This window comes from Chiloscyllium punctatum, chromosome 6, assembly GCF_047496795.1.
Source record: "Chiloscyllium punctatum isolate Juve2018m chromosome 6, sChiPun1.3, whole genome shotgun sequence".
Taxonomy (NCBI): Eukaryota; Metazoa; Chordata; class Chondrichthyes; order Orectolobiformes; family Hemiscylliidae; genus Chiloscyllium; species Chiloscyllium punctatum.
In genome coordinates this window covers 33,345,657-33,367,704 of record NC_092744.1, presented here as the reverse complement: position 1 = coordinate 33,367,704, position 22,048 = coordinate 33,345,657, and the positions used below count along the sequence as shown (strand labels likewise).

Sequence of the window (22,048 nt, the reverse complement as noted above, 5' to 3'; positions counted from 1 at the left end):
CACTTGGGATCCCAGCTCACTGACTGTCCCCACATCACTCAGTACTCCAGTCCACTCACCGTCCCTACATTGCTCGGGACTCCATCACTCCAGATTCAGGTCCACTGACCATTCCCACATCGCTCGGGACTCCAATCCACTAACTATCTGCATCTCACTCGAGATTCCAGCCCACTGACCGTTCCCTCATGCTGGGACTCCAGCCCACTGACCATCCCCACATCACTTGGGACTTCAGCCCACTGACCGTCCACACATCGCTCGGGATTCCAGCCCCCTGACCATTCCCACATTGCTCGGGACTCCACCCCACTGATCATTCCCACATCGCTCGGGATTCCAGTCCACTGACCGTCCCTACATCGCTCGGGATTCCAGTCCACTGACCATCCCTACATCGCTTGGGACTCCATCCCACTGACCATTCCCACGTCACTCGGTATTCAGGTCCACTGACCGTTCCCATATCACTCGGGACTCCAGCCCACTGATCATTCCCACATCGCTCAGGACTCCACCCCACTGATCGTTCCCACATCGCTCGGGATTCCAGTCCACTGACCGTCCCTACATCACTCGGGACTCCGTCCCATTGACCATTCCCACATCACTCGGGATTCCAGTCCACTGACCGTCCCTACATCGCTCGGGACTCCATCCCACTGACCATTCCCAAATCGCTCGGGGCTCCAACCCACTGACCATCCGCATCTCGCTTGGGACTCCAGCCCACTGATCAACCCCACATCACTTGGGATTCCAGCCCACTGACCAACCCCATATCAATTGGGACTCCAGCCCACTGACCATTCCCACATCGCTCGGGATTCTCGCCCATTGACCATCCCCATATCACTTGGGATTCCAGCCCAATGACCATTCCCACATCACTCAGGACTCCACCCACTGACCATTCCCACGTCACTCGGGACACTAGCCCACTGACCGAACCACATCGCTCAGGACTCCATCCCACTGACCATTCCCACCTCGCTCAGGACTCCATTCCACTGACCGTCCCACATCACTTGGGACTTCAGCCCACTGACAGTTCCCACATTGCTCAGGATACCGACTCACTGACCATCCCCAAATTGTTGAGGACTCCATCCCACTGACTGACCCACATCGCTCAGGACTCCACCCCACTGACCATCCCCACATCGCTCGTGTCTATAGCCCACTGACCATCCCCACCTTGCTCGGCCCTCCAGCCCATTGACTGTCCCCACATCACTCGGGTCTATAGCCCACTGACCATAGCCAACTTGCTAAGGACTCCAGCCCACTGACCGTCCCCACATCAGTCGGGCCTCCAGCCCACTGACCGTCCCCACATCACTCGGGCCTCCAGCCCACTGACCGTCCCCACATCACTCGGGCCTCCAGCCCACTGACCTTTCCTGCTCTGCTTGGGACTCCAAGAGATAATAAAGTGAAATAAATGAGAAAAGGCAGAGTCAGTCCAAAAAAAACTTGAAACAAAAACTCTCATTTTCTCTCTCGGAATGCTATTTAGCTTCTTTTTAAGAACATAAGGAATTGGAGCAAGAGTAGGTTAATTGGCATTTCAGATCTGTTCCAACCTTCAGTATGAATTTGGCTAATTTGATTGTGGTCTCACTTCCGGTTCCCGATATGTTCCCCTAAAACTTTTGACTCGCTGTTGTTCGAAAATTGATCTAATTCAGCCTTCAGTATATTTAGTGAACTAGCTTCCACTGCTGTCTGAAGCAGTGAATTCCAAAGATTAATAACGCTATTGAAAATAAATTCCTCCTACTCCTTGTATTTAATGGGAGACCCTGTATCTTAAACTGAGTTCCCTATTTTGGGGGTGGGTCAGTCAGCTTAGTTGAGTGGCAGCAGGTTTGTCATGTCAAGTGATGCTAAGATCATGGATTCACTCTGGCTGAGGTTAACATATCAGGCCCTCCAGGCAGATGGTTGAATTTAAATTCAATAAACAATTTGGGAGGCATTGTCAGAAATTATTTGATATTATCACTGGACCATTAATCCAGAAACTCAGCTGATATTTTGGGGCCCTGATTCCAATACTTCCATGGATGATCTTGGAATTTGAATTCAATAAAGAATTTGGAATAAGGGTCGAACGATGACCATGAAACTATTGTTGATTGTCAGAAATACCCATCTGGTTCACCAATGTTCTTTGGAGAAGGAAATCTCTTTGCCTTACCTGGTCTGGCCTTCATGTGACTCCAGACCTACAGCAATGTAGTTGACTCTTAAATGCCCTAGCTGTTTGACACATCACGTCTGCACCGATTCTCTGAAGACTATTCCACTCAAACCCAGTCCCATACCATAGCTCTGCATTTACCATGGCTAATATCCTGAGCATGCACATCCCTAGACACTATAGATAATTTATCATAGCCAATCTACCGAACTGCCACACCTTTGGACTGTGGGATTAACTCACACAGACACAGGGAAAACATCAAAACTCCACACAGATTGTTGCTCAAGGCTGGAATTGAACCCAGGTCCCTGGTGTTGTGAAACAGTAGGGTTAACCACTGTGTCACCATGCCATCCCATTCTCAGTGGTCGAAGTTGCAGGTTTGGAATGTCCTGTCAAAGCCTGGGTAAGTTGCTGCAGTGTATCTTGTAGATGGTACAATGCAGCCACTGTGCATGTTCCTTTGACAGTACACTCCAAACCTGTAACCTCAACCACTGAGAATGGAGCTGGGGCAGTATAAGGTAAAGGACAATGATGTAGATTAACACGGTTGAAAACCTGGAGTTAGAAAGTGCTGGTAAACATTACAGGGACAGCACTAGAAACAGTTTTGAACAAGCCCAAAATTCAACTGAGGCACTATGGAGGATTACCTAGCTTTCCTGGGGATAGTCTTCACCTCTGACCCTGGACTGCCCAGTTATGTATGAACAGTTATGAACATAAAACTGTTGAAACTCTCTCACAGATTTCAGTCAACAGATGTGAGACCATAATACTACCTTTGAACAATAGCCACAAAATTTTACAGGAAGTATCTTATTGGCATGGATGGAGGATAGTCTAACCAGCAGGATATAGAAAGTCAGAATAAATTGAGCATTTTCAAACTGGAGATGTCTGTGTTGTGCACACTTGATAAAAGAAGTAAGAAACTCTATTTTAGTCATGGCATTTAAAGATCCAGCTACTGACAATAGTCTTGTGTGTACTAAGTCTTTATTGAACTGATATCAAATGGCTGCTCAGTGAGTGTGCTGCATGGTACAGGTCACAAGACTATGGCAAGCCAGAAAGTACTTTCGTACATGATTGCATTTTAACCCAAGTTGCAGCTACGTCTTTTTCAAAAAAATACTTTCCTAATTCAGTGTCTGAAAGCACAGTGGACTTTTTCTCTTTTGCAAATGTCTTTGTGAGTTCCTGCATTTACCCAGATTGGGTGGTTACATTCTCTCATGGTTGACAGAGAATGAGGTAGCCTGTTTGTACAGACATTGTAATTGGTGTTAGAACATAAGAACATAAGAACTAGGAGCAGGACTAGGCTGTCCGGCCCTTTGAGCCTGCTCCACCATTCAATAAGATCACAGCTGATCTTTGCTTGGACTCAGCTCCACTTACCCACCCTCTCACCATATCCCTTAGTTCCTTTATTGTTCAAAAAAATCAACCTTAGCTTTAAAAACGTTTACTGAAGTAGCGTCAACGACTTCACTAGGCAAGGAATTCCATAGATTAACAACCCTCTGAGTGAAGAAGTTCCTTCCCAATTCAGTTCTGAATCTGCTCCCTCTAACCTTGAGGCTATGCCTTCTTGCCCTGGCTTCACCTGCCAGTGGAAACATCTCTCTACTTCTATCTTATCTATTCCCTTCATAATTTTATATGTTTCTATAAGATCCTCCCCTCATTCTCTTGAATTCCAATGAATATAATTCCAATCCACTCAGTCTCCCCTCATAAGCCAACCAGGTCAACTCCATAATCAACCAAATGAACCTCCTCTGCTCCCCCTGCAGTGCCAGTACATCCTTTCTCATGTAAAGAGTACAAAACTGCACACAGTACTTCAGGTGTGGTCTCACCAGCACCTTGTACAGCTGTAATATAACCGCCCTGCTTTTAAACTCAATCCCTTTAGGAATGAAGGACAAAATTCCATTTGTCTTCCTAGTTACTTGTTGTACCAGCAGACCAACCCTCTGTGATTCGTGCACAAGGACACCCAAATCCCTCTGCATAGCAGCATGCTGCAACTTTTTACCATTCAAGTAATAATCCTTTTTACTGTTACTGATACCAAAATGATGACTTCACATTTATTAACATTGTATTCCATCTGCCAGACCTTTGCCCACTTTCTCAATGTACCTATGTTCCTCTGCAAAGTTTCACACTCCTCTACACACTTTGCTGTGCCACTCATCTTGGTCTCATCTGCAAACTTTGACATCCTATATGTGGCCCCCAACTCCAAATCATCTATGTAAATTGTGAATAATTACAGTCCCAACACAGATCACTGAGGGACACCACTAGTTACTGATTGCCAGCCAGAATCGCATGCATTTATCCCCACTCTTTGTTTCCTGTTAGTTAACCATTCCTCTATCCACGCTAATACTTTATTCCTAAAGGGTATTGGGCCAGTAGTGCCAGTACCTCTGTGTCTGCAACACAACAGGGAGCTGGAGTAGAGGTTATGGGAAAGACAGCTGTACAACATACCGTCTGCAAGTTTGGAGTTGAACCCCTCCATGTTGGAGCCCAGCAATGCTCAGTACGTATACCCATTCTGTGCTTTACTATGTGCTGCCTCATTGCTGCCTTCAACTGAGTCCTCAGTATCAATACCCATCAGATACTGAGCCCTTTGGTGAGATGGCAAATGAACAGTTCTTTCACCTGACCCTGGTTGCAACTATTACATGGTGGGCAACTCATCATGTGCTGATTCCCACTCTAGTGTCGGCTCCAAATAATATGCAATGATAGTGTCTCAGCTGGTCGATCCGAGTGTAAGCTCATGCATCAGTTCTTCTACATCAGTACTTCTACACTCAGTCTCTTTTCCCCTTCTGCTGTTCCTGTGGCTGTAAGCTGGAAACTCTTGGATGCTTGGAAAAGAGGAGCTAAGAAGGGGAAGGCTGGAATTAGGGAAAAGTGTAGGATTGGGGAAACACAAAGCTCAAGATGGCATGATCAGCTGAAGGGCAGGAAGAGGGTATGCTGCAGGTTGAGAGGGGTGTAAGGCCAGGAGCTGCTATTCATGATGTCACATGGTGGGCGCCTTGTCGCAGCCAGCCCCAAGCTGAGAGCTGTCTACTGTAGTTGGTAATGTTCAGGAGATGCAGGGGGCCTCACTTTCCACTGGCAACTCAAATCATGAAGAAATTTGATAGAATAAAAAGGAGAAAGAATTCTAATAATAGAAATGTCAGTAAATCAGGGACACTGACTGAGGGAAAGTAGGAGAAAGTGTTTTCAATCCATTTAATTGCTATGATTTGAAACCGACTGCCTGAAAGGGTGATGAAGCGAATGCAAATTCTAAAAAGGAAACCTGATAAATAACTGCAGGCAAAATGTGGGGAAGGGCAGGTAGTTAGGCCTAATTAGATAACTAACAAAATCCAGGAACACATACGATAGGCAGAATGGCATCTTTTCCTGCAACATATATCTATGATTCTACGATTTTTTGATGGTCATACACTCAAGTGCAAATAATCTGACAGATATTGTTATGTGTTTCTAATTTCTTTTTTGTTTTTATAAGAGTATGCCAGTATAGACACTTTTTCTTTTTGCTTTATCCTGATACCTCCCAATTTACACTCAACAGTCAAAGAGCCTGGCTACCATCACATTACATCGGATATTTGGTTATTTTGCCTGTATCTGTAAAATTACCAATAATCAGAAACCTGAATTATTACAGAACATTTTGCTTGCTGAGAGGAGATTTGACAGAGGCACTCAAAGTCAGGAGAGGTCGAGACAGAATAGATACAGAGAAATTGTTCTCATTTGTGAAAGGATTGAGATCAAGAAGACACCCGTTTAAAGTAATTGTCAAAGAAGTTAAAGTGACAGACAACATATAAACATAAACATTAGGAGCAAAGGCAGGCCACTCAGCCCCTCGTGCTTGCTCAGTTACTCAATAAAATCACTAATCACAAGCCACCAGGTTACAGTCCAATATTCTGTCTCATTAGCTACCCAAGGAAGGAACAAGGGCTCCAAAAGCTTGCAGTTTCAAATAATCCTGTTCGACCATAACTCGGTGTCATGTGATTTTTGACTTTGTCCAACCCAGCCAATACCAGCACCTATACAATAAAATCATGGCAGATCTGATTAGTCCACATTCCCACATATCCCTCATAATGTTTCATCCATTTGCTGAAGAATGTATCCATTTTTGATTCAGAATTTTTCAAAGAGTCTGCTTCTATTGCTTTTGAGGCTGAGAGTCCGAAAGACTCACAATCCTCTGTGAGAGAAAAACAGCTCTCCTTATCTCTATCTTAAATGGGAACACCTTATTTTTCAACAGTGACATCCAACTAGGTGAAGGCAAAATACTGCAGATGCTGGAAATCTGAAACATGCACAGAAAACACTGGAGAAACTCAATAGGTCTAGTAGCATCTGTGAAGGGAGAAGAAGAGTTAATGTTTTGAGTCTGTTATGATTCCTCTACAGAACTGAGGATCTGAAATTCTGAGGAAGAGTCATACCAGACTCAAAATATTAACCCTTTTTCTGCCACCGGATCTGTTGAGTTTATGTCTTCTTGGTTCTAGATTCTCCTAAAAAAGGGACAATCCTTCTATATCCACTCTTTCAAGTCTCAGTTTGTTTCAGTGAAGGTGCATCTAACTCTTCTGAACTTCAGTAAATGAAAGCCTTGCCTAACCAATTTTTCCTCACAGGACAACCCACCTATTCTGGATATTAGTCTAGTAAATCTGCTTCCATTGCATTTACATCCTTCCTTAAATAAGGAGATTAATATTTAACACAGTCCTCGAGGTGTGGTCTCACCAATGCCATGTACAACTGAAGTATATCTCCCTACATTTAACTTTCAACAAACAATAACATTTTATTCACGTTTTTAAGTAGTTCCTTAACCTGCATACTATCCTTTTCATGCACTGGGATCCCCAAATCCCTATGCACCTCAGAGCTCTGCAATCTCTCATCATTTAGACAATACATGTTTTAATCTTTTCTTCTAAAACAGACAACTTCACATTCCCCTCATTGTGCTCCATTTATGTGAAACAGGAGAGAAAATCTTTCCACCTCAAGAATGGCTAAGCTCTGGAATGAATTGTTTGAGTGTGGTGGAGGGAGGTTCACCTGAAGCTTTCAAAAGGGACTTAGACTGTTATCTGAAAAGAAGCGTGCACAGAATTATGGGGAGAAAGTGAGAGTGACACTAAGTGAGTTGCTCATTTGTAGAGTCAGTGCAGATATGATGGGCCAAATTGCCTCCTTGTGATGTTGAGAATTACACATACTGGCAATCTGAAAGTGCTGGAATAGTTCTGCGATTCACTCTAATCATTGTACACGTTATGTACAGCACAGCGCAAAGTTATCTTCAGGGTCACTGTCACAAGCAAGGATGTGAATCTGGCTGATGAAGGAGTTCGAGAAAAGGTTCGCCAACTTCTTCAACATAAGGCTAATTTGCTTTATTCTGGAAGGTACGTTGTGGAAAATAACCATTAAATGTATTAACCGACTCTCATACAACTGAACAACTAACTGGCTGATGAAAAAGATATTCTACTTCACCTTATTTTATGATTGATGTCCTGACTCAAATGAAACCATGGGAACGACTGATCTCTACCACAGCATCCAAGCAGAATATTTTCACTATAATCATAAAATGTTGAGTTTGAGAAGTGCAATTATTAAGATGTAAGATGTTTCTTTTTTCCTTTAGTTAAATTGAATAGCAATTCTTCAGTACTGAAATGACACTGAAGAATTCCATGAAACCTACTGGGTGTAGGATGTTTACTATTAACCCCAAACCATATTACAAGCTATTACCTTCCAAATGCAGGGACACTTTACCTCAACTGTATAGTTCCAAATGCAGGGACACTTTACCTCAACTGTATAGTTGCAATAAATAAAACATAGACCTGCAGATGCTGGATAATCTGATTCTCCAACAGGAAGTACTGGAGAGACTCGGCAGGTCTGGCAGCATCTGTGGAGACAGAAACAGAGTTAACATGTCGAGTCCAGCCATTCTTTGTTGGACCTGAAAGGAGCTAGGAAATGGTGGTAATTATGCTCGTGACAAGGGACGCGTTGGGTGGTGGGAAATGATGAAAACGAATGGATGGAGACAGTGCCCAGACAGAGACAAAAACATTTATTTGCCTCACTCCTTCCCCACCAGTAAACAGCATGAATGCCACCATTTCCCAGCTGCTTTCAGTTCCAACAAAAGATCACCGGACTCAAACTGTTAACTCCGTTTTTCTCTCCATAGAGTTTGCCAGACCCCTACTGAGTTTCTCCAGAACTGCCTGTTTTAATACAGCTGTGATACTACCTCACAGGATACAATTCTTTAAGTAGTTTTCTTCACTTACTAGATCTTGCCTGTCTGATGGAGAATAATGTGATTTTGTTCATTTCTTAAGTTTAAAAAGCATTATTATAAACTGAATGTAAGTGTATGTTTTACAAATGATATGACATTGAATATCTTTTCACCAGGATCTTCAAACAAGAAGCATTTCTCGCTGAGACCAACCCACTCCAGGTCGCAACCTGAATAATATTGTGCAATATTCATCATTTTTAAACGTAATAAGGACACCAAGTTATTATACAGATTGATCTTATGTTAATTTCACACTGAGATTCTTTCCTATGACTTTACAATCGATACCCTAACTGTACTTGCTGAATTTTCAACATAAATACAATTGTAATTAGACCCAGATAAATCGACATTTCCACTAGTTTGGTGCATGACCCTTCTAAAATTAGCACAATGTTCAATTGATTAGCATATTATTTTATTTCTAGAACATTTGAAAGGCTTCTCCAACCAATTTTCGTACAGTTCCTCAAAAGACCCGGAGATTGATTTTCAACTTAGCACCTAGATATGAAAGTACCATTGCTAAATGGCCACCTAGCAGAGAAAGAAACCACCTGCAATTGTGATCATCTCCAGCAGAAGAGCCACGGGGATGATCCACCTGGGTCTCCACTTGAAACCCTCAGCTTTACAGATGTTTACATTCAGCCAATACTAGTATATTCCCATCAATGTGGACAATTGTCCAGGTATATCCTCTCCACAAAAAGCAAGATTGAGACAATTTTGCACAATCCATCTACCCTTAATCATCAGCAAACACATTGAAGGGGTATTTGAAAGTGCCAAGAAGCCCAGCAATAACCTCATCCCTGATGCTCAGTTTAGGTTCCGTGAGGGCCACTCAGCTTCTGACCTCATTACAAACGTGGTCCAAACATGGACAAAAGAGGAGACTCTAGACGGGAGATAAGAGTGACTGCTGATGACATCAAGATAGCTTTTGAATGAATACGGAATCAAAAAGCCCAATCAAAGCTCGAGGCACTGGGAATCAGAAGGATAATTCTCCACATCTGGCACCAATGATTTTAGTCATGAGACATCATTGCAAGAGCTTCTCAAGGTAGATATTTCCAATCAACCATTGAAAGGTGACATTACACCCCTCCAGAGCAGGTGGGATCTGGACTTCCTGGTCCAGAGGTGGCAACACTACTGCACCACAAGAGCCCCAGAACTCCTCAAGACAGTGTCATAAGTCCAACTATCTTCATCTGTCTCATCAACAACCTCCCATCCATCATAAGGCCAGAAATCATCCCATCCAGATGTTTTTGGCATGTATGATACACTCCAGGAGGATGTAATCTGAAACAATTACTTCCCACTGATGTTCTGGAGACATTGTCACGATTTAATTATTAACTCACAAGAAGAAATAATCAATTATCTTTGTATTTGGGGTAAATAAAAAGGGTCATATCATGAGACAATTACTGTCAATAATTTCCTTAGAAATACTTTCACTCTGCTGCCAACATTTCTCCAAATGTTTTGAGGAAGGTTTACCTGTAGAATTTCTGATAAATTCGCATGAGTAGGATAGTATAGTGGCAATGTTGCTGGTCTACTAATTTGGACAACGGAGTTTATGTTCCACAATGCTATTTTGAATTCAATTTGTAAGTAAAACATGGAATAAAAATCTATATTCTCAGTAATCGTGACTGTGAAACTTTCAGATTGTCCTAAAAACCCATTTGGTTCACTAGTATCCTTCAGAAAAGCAAACATGCCAAAGGTACCTGGTCTGGCCTGTGCTGATTCCACAAAATAATCCTTTCAAAAATACAGCATATTTTAGTAACATTATATATGTTCCAGCAACTCGCTTATCACATAATGTATAAATAATATTTTTGATTGGTCATATTTCACAGCAACATATTTTGCATTGGAAGCAAAACCAATCAAAATGTGACAATTTTTCGATGTTCAATTTATGAGAGTCCCTATGCTCTTCAAATAAAAAAAAACTGCTTTACTACTGGTGACTCACTTTCTTTTAATCTTTCCAAGACATCTCCTTTCCCATTCTGTATACTCTTCCAGTTTCTACATGTCCTTTGGCCTAAATTTGTTCTTCTTGTTCATGTTTTTTTTTGGCGAAAACCTGTACCCTCAAATGACATTTGTGGTGGCTCCAAACAGTTTTGAATTTCTCTGCTGAATCAATTTGCACAGATTTCATCTCTTGGTCTTAGATTACTTCCTGTCTGCAGGCATTTTTTAATGTGGAAACATCTGAAAAAAGATATAAGTCAGCGGAACATCCAAATTCTTGTGAAAGACAATCTAATTCACCCCTTCAGTTTAAGTGCAGCATCATGCTTCTGCGAAGGAAAGCTCTCACTAGCTGCTGTATGAATTTTTTTCAGAGTATGCTCATCCAAGAGATTTCGTTCAGATCACAGCATGTCCCTGTTTCTGTGTACTCTAATGAATTTGATTTTGGCAATTTTGTGATGCTAAATGTTTCCAATTACATTTTGTGAAGTTCTAACTAATTAATTTGAGAATGTGTCGATTCATGCAGCCATATTTTCCAAAAAAGCACGTTGTTCCTTTGCCTTATTATTAACTGAGAGCTGTGTCTCTATTGGCATTGCTACATCATGAATATAGAGTCATAAAGTCGTAGAGTTGTACAGCACAGAAACTGACCCTTCAGTCCAACTTGTTCATGCCGACCAGATATCCTAAATTAATATAGTCCCATTTACCAGCACTTGGCCCATATCCCTCTCAACCCATCCTATTTATGTACCCATCCAAATGCCTTTTAAATGTTGTAATTGAACCAGCCTCCACCACTTCCTCAGGCCGTTCATTCCATACATGCACCATCCTCTGTGTGAAAAAGTTGCCCCTTAGATCCTTTTTAAATCTTTCCCCTCTCACCCTAAACCTAAGGTCTCTAGTTCTGGACTCCCCCATTCCAGGAAAAAGACCTTGTCTATTTATCCTATCCATGCCCCTTATGATTTTATAAACCTCAATAAGATCAACCCTCACCCTCCGATGCTCCAGGGAAAACCACCTTATGTTTTAATTCGGGCTGTTTTAAAATTTCTCCAATAGACTTTAACTTTTGTCCATAGTCTGATGTTCAAATGTTCTTTTTAAACTAACAGGTTGATCTTTACTCTTCAAACATACCAGACAATTTAACATCAGGTTTAAACAAAGTAATTTTTTTCCAGTTTCTCAATATTCCCAGCAGAACTTCAGTTGCATCAGCCTTGGCAGGCTATCCTGAAATCTCCACAGACAACAATGTCACATTTCCAGCCAAATAATTTCCCAGTAAGAAGCTCATCCTTTCCATTAGAAAATTAGGAACAAGTAGAACCAAGTTTTTTACACTGAGAGTGGTAGAGTGTGGACCGTGCTGCCAGGGTGGTGGTGGAGGCAGATACGATAGGGACGTTTAACGGACTTTTAGATAGGGTAATGAATTTACAAGGAATGGAGAGATATTGTCATAGGGCAGACAGAAGGGACTGGTTTAATTTGGCGTCATGTTCGGCACAGCATCGTGGGCCGAAGGTTCTGTTCCTATGCTGTACAGTCCATGTTCTATGCTCTATATAAGCTGACCGTTATCCCAGTAGTGGTAAATATGGGCTATCAAATTGAAATGTTACATTTGATACCTTTCACATACTAAATAGTTTTTAAAGAGAAACAAAAATGGACCTAAAACTTCCATAGGTGACCAAAGTTTGAGACAGGCTTTGGGAGATCCTTGTGGAATAATAAAACCATCTGCATAGAAATGACCATTTCTATCCAAAAACATTTAAACTAGACAACTGAGTCAGCAACAAGACACTCGCTACTTTTGTTTCAATGATACTTGCATGATGATTTGGGAGATGACAAGTTTGCTGACTGGTAACCAGCTTCAAAAGATAAAGGATCTTGACTCTAGAATCCATTGAACTATATTTCAACATCTAGTTTTGAGTTGCAGAGCAGAGAGAATGAGAAATGAATTTGTGACAAGAGATGGAACTCTCTCTGTTTCTCTATGTCTTTTATCTTCTTGGAGGGCAGCACCTGATGATAAAAAGCAAATTGGGAAAACAACCATTCACCAAAAATCAGAATCCTTTACAAAAGTGAATCACTTGAACAATGTGACCACTAGTCAAAACTGTAACACCTCGAGGACTGTAAGAATGTTTGAACCATGTGACCATAATTCTCCCTGCCAGTGGCAGAGCCTGCCTTTCAACTCATTGCTTGTGTGTGCGCCAGTGATTGGTGTCGGATGTTTTATCTTTGCCTTTCTCGGGGTTGTGTTACGACACGGGGTAAACCTTCCTTGATTAATTTAAAACCAGCAACACAGAAAAGATTTATCCTGTACAATTATCTGTAAAAATCAAGTGGCCAAGAACTATTTAAAGTAAAAATTAACAACTTTATTTCTTAAAGTATAATAGAGAGTAACTAATTAAGAACTATTTACTGTTCCTTACTCTAACCTATCTGTTACCTTCCCTTCTATAATACTAGGAGAAAGTGAGGACTGCAGATGCTGGAGATCAGAGCTTAAAAATGTGTTGCTGGAAAAGCCCAGCAGGTCCTGCTGCGCTTTTCCAGCAACACATTTTTAACTTCTATAATACTAGTCTGATAAAACTCCCAGTTAAGATTTACAAAACAATACTTCTTATCTCAAAACCAGCCAGCTGGAGGCTCTTGTCTTCAGATTTTCCTGTGTCTTCTTTTCTCATTGTTAGGAATTTCTACGTTACAGGTTACTGTCAAAAAGGAACTTTTAGGAGAGATATTTTTTCAGGCAGACTCTTACATGCTAGGACGCGGCAGGTCTCCTTCCTAACTGTTCACTTTTCCCTGGTCTTATACTCCAAAGCATCAGATTGTGTCGTTAGTTTTTAAGATTGTCAATATACTCAATTCAAACTTGATTGGAGTTTGATATGTTTCAGGTATAATTTAAACTGATTGGCCATATTCTATTTTTTTTTGTCTCCAAACAACAAACTAATCAAGTGGTTCGACCCAGTGTGACATTGTTACCTTTTTGAGTACACTTGGTGCTGGGTCCGGTAGTTCTGCTGCTTTTAACTCTCTTAAAGGGATACCTACATCTTCATAACAGTTGGTCAGTAATATAGTTCATCTTCCACTCAAGAAAGCTTTTGTAACTGTCTCTGTCATTTTCTAGTAATTGTAATTGAATTGTGAAAGCTGTATGTCAGTCATAGACCATTCTTGTATAAACAAAGGGCTTTGAAAGGGCTGACACGTGGGTGGTCCAGGATATACAAACCATGGCAGCCCCCTGGATATTTAGCATAGACTGTAATATCTGGCTCTGGTGGTCTCAAATGATCTAAACATTAAGGAGCAGAATCCTTTTCTGTTGATGAAATCTGCTGGTGCAAGATAGGATGTTCTGATTGCCATGAGGGTGAAATTGATTGCTCCCTCCATTCAGAAAACCAGTGATGGTTGGGAATCCGAAGGTACTAGCTGCTCATTTCTCCTTTTCAAGGAGGAAAGAGATGTATTAGTGGGCTTTTGGACAGACAGCAAAGTGAAATCCAGGATGCATTATGAATCAAGGACTGCAAAATGCCCCAGAGGTCTCCGATAGCTCTCTGGGATGATCTGCTGGAAAAGAAATTAAGTTCAGTTGTTAGGTTTATGACAGTGATGGTATTACCCACATAATCCTGGTGATGACTGGTCCTTGTCCAGCAGATGGCATACAATGGCCCAGGATACCTTTACTTATCTACTGCCCTGGTTCTCAGTTGTTTGTGGGACTCTGCACCTAAATCTGTAGATGCTGTTTCACACAAAAGTTCTCTTTGTTTGGGGTGGTTCTTGTCCTGCTGCCTGTCCTACAGGAGGCTATGCAGCAGCTAGTGGCAGTTCCTACTGTAGCAGCAGTTGTCTCTGTTGTCTGCAGTGATATTACCTTTGTAGTGGTAGGGGTGCCGGATGCTGTATTGGTTTGACCTCTGCCATGGTTCTTTCACTTTCAGCAGAACCGTGAGAACATTAAGTGTAAGTACCCAGTTCATAAGAACGCAAGACCATAATTTTATTTTTATTTACTCATGAGATGAAGGAACCGCTGTCCGGGCCAGCATTTATTTCCCAATCTTCATTGGCCTTGAGTGGCGGCCTTCTTGAACTGTTGTAGTCTCTTTGCTCCTGGTGGATGTACAGTGCTGTTTGGAAGGCAATTCCAGGACTTTGAGGCAGGAACACGGCAGAAACAATGATCGATTACTACGTGTCAATGGGGAGTGGTTTGGAGATGGAGGTGTTTCAATGGCACAAGAGCAGAGAAGACTCATTGAGTCTGCTGTGCCATTCAAAGAGATGAGGATGAATCTGATCATCTTTAACTCCACTTTCCCACCTTTTAACCAAGCCCTTACTGATTAAAAAGCTGCCTATCATTTGACTATACCTAATGACCAGTTTCCCCTTTAATTTTATTACCAACTGTGCAGGCCTCTGGGGTCTATGGATGGCAGTGATGTCTGGAAAGCTAGTGTGCTGGCTGGAATGATGTGATGTCTGGAAAGCATCACTCCGAAAGCTACTGTGCTTCTAATCAAACCTGTTGGACTATAACCTGGTGTTGTGTGATTTTTAAATCTTTCTGATGATTACGTCTGCAGGAGAATCTAACCTAATCTTGAAAAAAAGTGTGTCTGGTTGAGAATCCTATTGGATCATGTGAATAGGTTGGAGCAGCAGTGAGATGAAACGAGGGATTTACAGGAAACAGGGAATGCACCTGAATTGGAAGGGGACTGACAGGGAGATTTACCTGAGCCACAAGGATGGATTTAAACTAGTGGGCAGTGGCGTGGGTGGGGTGGGGGTGGGGGTGGTGCGAAGGGGATGGCGTGCCCCATGCAGAGCAAAGCAGAGAACAAGGCAGAGCTGATAAATTTATTCTAATGCCAGAGCTGTCAGATAAGTCAGATGAACTCAGGACATGGTTGGGAACATGGGACTGGGATATCATAGCAATTACAGAGGCATGGCTCAGAATTGGACACAGCCAATCATGTTCCTGCATATAGATGCTATAGGAAGGATAGAAAGAAGGGCAAGACCGGAGGGGATAACCTTATAGCTGCACTTGGGGAGGTTATTCCAGGGAGTGTGCCCAGGGAAGATATTTGGGTGGATCTGAGAAATAAGAAAAGGATGATCACTATATTAGGTTTATACTATGGAGCACTTACCCAAACACCCACTCATGCTCACCTCACAGTCAGCAAGAAATCAAAAAGCAAATTTGTAAGAAGATCCCAGTTATCTGTAAGAATGACAGGGTGGTTTTATTAGGGGATTTTAACTTCCCAAATGGGAATGACTGGGAATGCATTGGTGTTAAGGGATTGGATGGAGAGGAATTTGTTAAGTGTGTACAAGAAAATTTTCTGATTCAGTATGTGGCTGTACCTACTAGAGAAGGTGCAAAACTTGACCTACTCTTGGGAAATAAGGGCAGGGCAGGTGACTGAGGTGTTAGTGCAGGGGAGGGGGGGGAGTGGGGAATACTTTGGGGCAAGTGATTATAATTCTATTAGTGTTAAAATAGTCATGTAAAAAGACATACCTGATGTAAAAGTTTGAGATCTAAATTAGTGGAAGGCCAATTTTGATGGTATTAGGCAAGAACATCCAAAAGTTTATTGGGGCGGATATTTGGAGGTAACAGGATGGCTGGAAAGTGGGAAGAGGGAAATTGGGAGGGCAAAAAGGGGACATGAGATAGCTTTGGCAAATAGGGTTAAGGAGAATCCAAAGGGGTGCTACAATACATTAAGGACAAAAGAGTAACTAGGGAGATATTAGGGCCCTTTAAAGATCAGCAAGGTCTCCCAAAAGATGTTGTGAAACTTGAAAGAGTTCAGAAAAGATTTACAAGGATGTTGCCAGGGTTAGAGGATTTGAGCTACAGGGAGAGGCTGAACAGCCTAGGGCTGTTTTCCCTGGAACGTCGGAGGCTCAGGGGTAACCTTATAAGGGGCATGGATAGGATAAATAGACAAAGTCTTTTCCCTGGGGTCGGGGAGTCCAGAACTAGAGGGCATAGGTCTAGGGTGAGAGGGGAAAGATATAAAAGAGACCTACGGGGCAACTTTTTCACACAGAGGGTGGTACGTGTATGGAATGAGCTGCCAGAGGAAGTGGTGGAGGCTAGTACAATTGAAACATTTAAGAGGCATTTGGATGGGTATATGAATAGGAAGGGTTTGGAGGGATATGGGCCGGGTGCTGGCAGGTGGGGCTAGATTGGGTTGGGATATCTGGTTGACATGGACAGGTTGGACCGAAAGGTCTGTTTCCATGCTGTACATCTCTATGACTCTATGTGTGGAGCTGCAGGAGATGGAGGAGATACTAAATGAGTATTTTGCATCAGTGGGGCTCTGAAGTTGGGAAGTGATTGCTGGGCCCCTTTCTTGAGATACTTATATCATCGATAGCCACAGGTGAGGTGTTGGAAGACTGGAGGTTGGCTACTGTGGTGCCATTAAAGAAAGATGGTAAAGAAAAGCCAAGGAAATATAGACAGTTGAGCTTGACATCAGTGATGAGCAAGTTGTTGGAGGGGATTCTGAAGGACAGAATTTATGTGTATTTGAAAAGGCAAATACTGTTTAGAGATAGTCAGCAAGGCTTAGTGCATGGGAAATCGTGCCTCACTAACTTGATTGAGTTGTTTGAAAAAGTGACGAAAAGGATTGATGAAAGCAGAACAGTGGATATTGAAAGTATGGACTTCAGTGAGTTGTTCGACAAGGTTCCGCATGGTAGACTGGTTAGCAAGTTAGATCACATGGAATACAGGGAGAACTAGTCATTTGAATACAGAACTGGGTCAAAGGTAGGAGATAGAGAGTGGTGGTGGAGGATTGCCTTTCAGACTGGAGGCCTGTGACCAGCGGTGTGCCACAGGGATCGGTTCTGGGTCCACTGTTTTTTGACATTTATATAAATGATTTCTTATGAACAAATTTGTAGATGACACCACAATTAGAGGTGTAGTGCATAATGAAGGTGGTTACCTCAGAGTACAATGGGGCCTTGATCAGATTGGACCGATGGGCCGGGGAGTGGCACATGAAGTTTAATTAGATAAATGTGAGGTGCTGCATTTTGGTAAGGCAAATCAGAGCAGGATTGGGGAGAGCTGCTGAAGAAAGAGACCGTGGAGTGCAGGTTCATAGTTTCTTGCAAGTGGAGTCCCAGGCAGATAGGATAGTGGAGAAGGCATTTGGTATGATTTCCTTTGTTAGTCAATGTATTAAGTGTAGCTTTGAGCTGTTTACGACAGTGGTTAGGACACTTTTGGAATACTGCATTCATGTCTAGTCTCCCTGCTATAGGAAAGATATTGTTCAACTTGAAAAGGTTCAAAAAGGTTTACAAGGGTCTGAGCTATAGGGACAGGTTGATTTTTATTGTGGTTATTTTCGCTGGAGTATCAGAGGCTGAGTGATCACCTTATAATAGTTTATAAAATCATCTAGGGCATACATCGGGTAAGTAGTCGAGGTCTTTTTTCCCAAGGTAGGGGAATCCAAAACTAGAGGGCATAAGTTTAACGTGAGAGGGGAAAGATTTAAAAGGGATCTAAGGAGCAACTTTTTCACACAGAGGGTGATGCATGTATGGAATGAGCTGTCAAAGGAAGGGGTGGAGGTTAGTACAATTACAATATTTAAAGGGCATCTGGATGGCTATATGAATAGGAAGGGTTTAGAGAGATATGGGCCAAATGCTGGCAAATGGGATTAGATTATTTTAGGATATCTGGTCAGCATGGGCGAGTTGGATTAAAAGGTCTGTTTCCATTCTGTGTATCTCTATAACTCTAAGTGTTTCAAGTGATGATTGATCGATTTCCAATTAGCAGTGGCACAAAGAATTATGGAGATACTCTGGATAACGATGTTTGATCACCCTCACCCTAACTTTACATGGCAGAGCTAGCTCAACAGGCTTACTCCTATTCCTATGTCTCCAACCTTAAGGGGAAAGTATTACTTTTTCTTCTTGATGTCGAGAATCTCACATTTTTCTCTTAAATTTCTTGTTACAACTCATGTTTTTAAAAATCTGCTCACAGTGTCAAAGCACATAAGCATTATGCACACGTGAAATCTACATACCCATAATTCACATACATGAAAAATAAAGCACGTTTTAAACAACTGCATTACGACATCAACTCTGGAAATGCCTGTATTAAAACTCCAAACAAGATTAAACCGCAAGGAAAAATTGTGCAATGCTGAGCCCAAGAGAAAAGAAAGGTTGAAAACAAATGAAAAAGTAACCAATGCTTTGTTTGTGCATCACGGTCTGCACCCCTGCTCCTTCAAGAGAGAACACTCAAACACATCACTTTCCACTGCACGTCACTTTTCTCCCAAGTGCCGAAGAACTCATTAGTATTTAGACAGATGCACATTATGATACATTATTATAACTGATTACATTTTGACTGAAGTATAAACGCAAAACATGTAAAAAAAAACAATCAAATGCCTTGTAGAATGACAAATATATAAAATATCAAAACATCTTAGAATTAGGTGGCACAGGTTTAATTCACAACTTTTTCTGCACTTTATTTTCATCACCTGCAGCTTTCTCAGAGTCATGTTAAAAAGAGGGACCCTATAAACAGGGAACCTTCCTAAGTAGCTCCAGCTTTAGGAAAAGGTCACCATCTTGTTGCGTGCATCAAACCAGCAATCACAATTTGTCACTCACTAAGTTAATAAGGTTTCAAAACTAAACTTTGTTAACCTTGTCAAAACAAATACCACAAAACACAAAATCCTCCGAACTGAGAAATAAAGTAAATGTTGTTGGACCAGTTCCGCCACCTTCATTTCATGCGTTCTGATTATGTCGACTCCGAACTCGGCTACCTCTTTTCCCAAAAAGGAAGGAATATGCCGGACGAAAGCAGTGGACAAGTGGCAATAATCTTTACGGTCAGCGTGATCCATTATAAACATTATTCAGTGCACATTTTATAGCATTCCACTAATATTAAAGTTAGACTGATTAATTACTGGTTTAGTTTCATTGTTCACTTGTTGTTATTGCATGCAATGGATAAGAATTTCAGCATTGGGAAAATGTAGTAATGTTTGGAATAATTACAATCACAAATTACTTTGTGAAATAACTCCACAGAGGCTGGTATCCCGTCATCTATTCATCCTTTACTTACACATGGAGAGTTCTTGACACAGTTGATGAGAATTGCACTACATCAATTATGTCCAAAATGTTATGCTGATTCTGTGACCATTTTTCATTTATTTATACCAAACAAACAAAAGAGGTAACACTTTCTTTGGCACTTAAGTGAAGTGAAACTCTGGTCTAACATTTTCCTTGTACCCAGAGTGATTTGGATATTTCATGGTCTTTGCACATCTAACATCTTTGGCTGAGTCTTATGGTGTTTCTGATTTAATTTATTCTTAACATTCATCTGTGCATTGAGAATCAGTGACAACAACAGAACAATGTGCTGTTGCAAGCTATCAGCATGTAACAGAATGAAATCCTTACGTGCTTGACCTTACTTGAACTATTGACTTCCTACAATTACTTAGAAATTAACCGAAGTCTCAGAAGTACATGAAATATTTTTCCCCTGTTCCTCCAATGGGAAAGAATATTGAGCAAATCCATATGTGAGCACTATTCTTTCACGTGCATGCATGTGGAAGGAAAGATAAACTGCTTTCAAAGCATTCCAAAGTGCCTCACATATAGTAGATTACTTACAATATACAGTCAAACTGTTACTTAGGTAAATGTAGCAGCAAATGTGTAGCAGGGTTCTGTAAGAGCAACTAAAAGGGTTATGGTGGTAGTTGAGAGCCATTTAAGGTGGTCAGCAAGAAGACCAAGAAAACTATTCAGAAACAAAACAAGGTGTTGCGAAGAAGGATGGGCCTGGCCTCGCTGCCGTGGAACACTCCAAGTAGTTGGACCGTTCCGTATCACCTGTCCTTCATGGATAAATTTATGAAGAAAAACACCTTTGACCACAAGTCCATCAGGAAGTGGTCAGCACGTAGTGTCCTCAAGACCCTTCGGGAAAAGGAGAGGGCGGATCCTATCGAGCGGTTCCCTGAGTAGACTGTTAAAGTCATTTGGCACTATGCCTCATCGCCAGAACTTTCCAACAAGCACCAAGACATGGCTTGGCTGGTGGTGAGAGGGGCTCTGCCTGTGAGATCCTTTATGCACGCCTGGACTCTCTGCCGCACCGCATGCTGCCCTCGAAGTGGCTGCGGGGGGGGACGAGACTGTCACATACCTCCTTCTGGAATGTGCCTATGCAAAGGAAGTCTGGAGAAGAATGCAATGGTATTTGTCCAGTTTCGTCCCGAGCAGCTCTGTTCCCCGGGATGCACACCGAGACGAACATCAACTATGCCTGGAGGATCATCAACTCGGTCAAAGATGCTCTTTGGTCTGTCCAAAACCTGTTGATCTTCCAGCTGAAGGAGCTGTTGAGTATGTATTATAAACATTTATGGACAGTTGGGGGAATGACTATACAATTAAAGTTTTCAGAAGTGTAAGAATAATAAACAGTACAATGAGGGAATGTTTATTCAAATATTAATGGGGATAGTTTTAGGGTGCAAGGTAGGGAGGGAACAAAGTCTTTAAATTGCATTCAGGAAAACATTTTATAAGAATGTGAAGACAACTTTTTGCAGATGGAAATTCTTGACTACCTAAAGTATTTGTGCAGGAGGGGAGGACTGGAATGAGAAAAAGTGTTGGGTAGAAGTCAAGAGTTCTATTTGTCACAATACCTGCAACTTGTACAGATACCAGAATGACAGTGATGGGATTTAAGAAGGTTCAAAGCAGAAATGGGTCAAAGACTTGAATGGCCTTTGTGTTCTGGCATTTATGATGATCTCAGAGTTGCTGACCCAATGATTTACAGCAGCATCTCATTCAAGGGCTTCAAACAATGTAGGCATGCCTATCCCCTGATGGCTAACTCAGTTGGGTAGCTGTTTGGTTTGTGATGTGGAGTGAAGCTAACAGCATAAGTTCAATTCCTGTATCAGCTGTGGTTACTGTGAAGGATACTCCTTCCCCTCCCCTGAGGCATGGTAACCTTTAGATTAAGCCGCCACTGGTCATCTCTCTAATGAGGGAGCAGTCTTATGGTCTGGTAAGACTATGGTGATTTTACTTACTTCCAGAGATTTCATAATCATGAGATCCATTCCAATTCATAATTAATTTCCTGAAGCCTCCCTCTTTTATACTTGTAAACCTTAGGCCTACTTTTTTCATCCTTCCAGTTACATCTCAAGTTAATG

The 22,048-nt window shown here is 41.8% G+C and overlaps 1 protein-coding gene across 20 annotated transcripts in view; it reads left to right on the top strand.

Moving 5' to 3' along the window:
- LOC140478849 (uncharacterized) overlaps positions 1–10,635 on the top strand; it is a 125,393-nt gene extending 114,758 nt beyond the window's left edge. For all 20 annotated transcript variants that reach the window (XM_072572363.1, XM_072572350.1, XM_072572362.1 and 17 more), the window contains 2 exons: positions 7,596–7,719; positions 8,756–10,635. In XM_072572363.1, coding sequence (XP_072428464.1) covers positions 7,596–7,719; positions 8,756–8,813 — 182 coding nt within the window. In that variant the 3' untranslated portion in view covers positions 8,814–10,635. The remainder of the gene's footprint in view (positions 1–7,595; positions 7,720–8,755) is intronic.
- The last annotated feature ends 11,413 nt before the right edge of the window (positions 10,636–22,048 follow it).